Source organism: Apis dorsata, unplaced genomic scaffold (assembly GCF_000469605.1).
Source record: "Apis dorsata unplaced genomic scaffold, Apis dorsata 1.3 scaffold_473, whole genome shotgun sequence".
Taxonomy (NCBI): Eukaryota; Metazoa; Arthropoda; class Insecta; order Hymenoptera; family Apidae; genus Apis; species Apis dorsata.
The window spans coordinates 147,394-149,004 of NW_006263711.1; the positions used below are offsets into that span (position 1 = coordinate 147,394).

Genomic DNA, 1,611 nt, shown 5'->3' on the forward strand with positions numbered 1-1,611 from the left:
TCCATTTTATCCAAGAAGACACGATCTCTATAATGTCCGCATTATGATAATTTGGTGTATATCGCGCGTTTACCTTATATTGTCGAGATATGATCCATTGTAGAATACTCTTTTTTTTTTTTATACATATATATAGGTTAGGTGTACACGTACTTTTTCCTTTCTTTTTTTATTTTATATAATCGACAAGATCGATCTCGATTCACATTACTTTATAAATAGAATCGTTTATGTTTCACGCATGATTCCGTATATTGAATATACATCACGTATATATATATTTATACATATATATATAATATACATATATATATATATTTGTATATATTAATAAGTATATTACGGAGCTCTTCATAACGCAATTCGATAATTTTATTTTCTTTGTCCTTCTCGTTGGGATATTCAATTCCTTACGATAAATTACTAATTCCTAATCATTTTACTTTTTTATATTCTCGTCTTGCCTTAAAAACGGAGAACACGATTCAAATTACACGGTATTAGCCTTTCCGTTGGCGAAAAGACGAAGAAAGACACCCTTTCTCTTTTACTTTTTTTTTTATTTTTTCGTTTTCCTGTTTATAATTTTTATAAGGCCCAAATATTGTGCGCTACCTGTTCAACATGGAAATTATGCCAAAGAAAGGAATCGCGAAAGCGTGTGATCGGTGTTGCTTTTCATCAGAGAACGCTCCGAAGGACACCGCGCGTCACGGGCTCAGTTTCTCGATTCTCTCTCACTTGTGTTATGCTTGACCCAGCTCAAAACGCGAGGAAAGACATTTCGTCCGATCAACGATCAACGACAATTACGGATCCGTCCTCTGTTCGATTGTTCGATCTCTTCGGGACAAGAAAAAAAAAAAAAAAAAAAGAAAAAAGAAAAATTTAAAAAGAAAGAAAGTAATCAGAGGGAACATATCGAATCCGCGTATGTCGTCGCAAACAGAAACTTCAACTTCGTTCTCGGTGTTGGCTGGCTCACATTTTTGGCACACCTAACTTTCCTCGGTCAATCATTACTCCTCGCTGAACACTGTGTCCTCGAAGCGTCAAGCTTGACCTAATCTATATCCAAACTCGAGTATCGATAGCTTTTTCCACGTCCTATCGTGACTCAAGTCAGGCTCAAGCACAGACCACAGATAATAAGAAATGTATCTTGATAGACGATCTAGATACGCAACGATTTCTGGAAGTTGGACGAGGATCGATCTCGTCAAGGAAACTGGACGTTCATCCTTAGCATGTTTATCACGCTCGTTGCCCATGATCGTCGAACAATCAAATCCATACGGATTTCCCCTTGTTGTGCTTTTCAATGTTTCACTCCGTGGTCGCGTTCCTCTTGTTCAGTGCACTCGCTTCCCTCGACAACACCCTCGATTAGACGATCATAGATGACCATAGAGAGAACGCTTCTCCAAACTCGCTCCTATATCGGGCCACGGCCCAGTTCCCGTGCTACACCCCTTGGAATGCCTTGCCAGTGTTTATTTCTTTCTCTTCTAACTGTTCACGCGAGCGTCAGCCTCAGGTGGCACCACTGTTGCGCGCCACGGATTCTCCGCCATCGCTACGCCGATGGTGCCCTCCTGTTGATGCCGGCTG

General features: G+C 40.0%; 1 protein-coding gene across 1 annotated transcript in view; it reads right to left on the minus strand.

Annotated features, from left to right (window-relative positions):
- Positions 1 to 449: 449 nt before the first annotated feature.
- Positions 450 to 1,611, minus strand: part of LOC102674657 (protein kinase C-binding protein NELL1-like) — a 69,131-nt gene continuing 67,969 nt past the window's right edge. The window contains exon 15 of the mRNA XM_031512585.1: positions 450 to 1,611. Within this exon, the coding sequence (XP_031368445.1) occupies positions 1,509 to 1,611 (103 nt within the window). The 3' untranslated portion in view covers positions 450 to 1,508.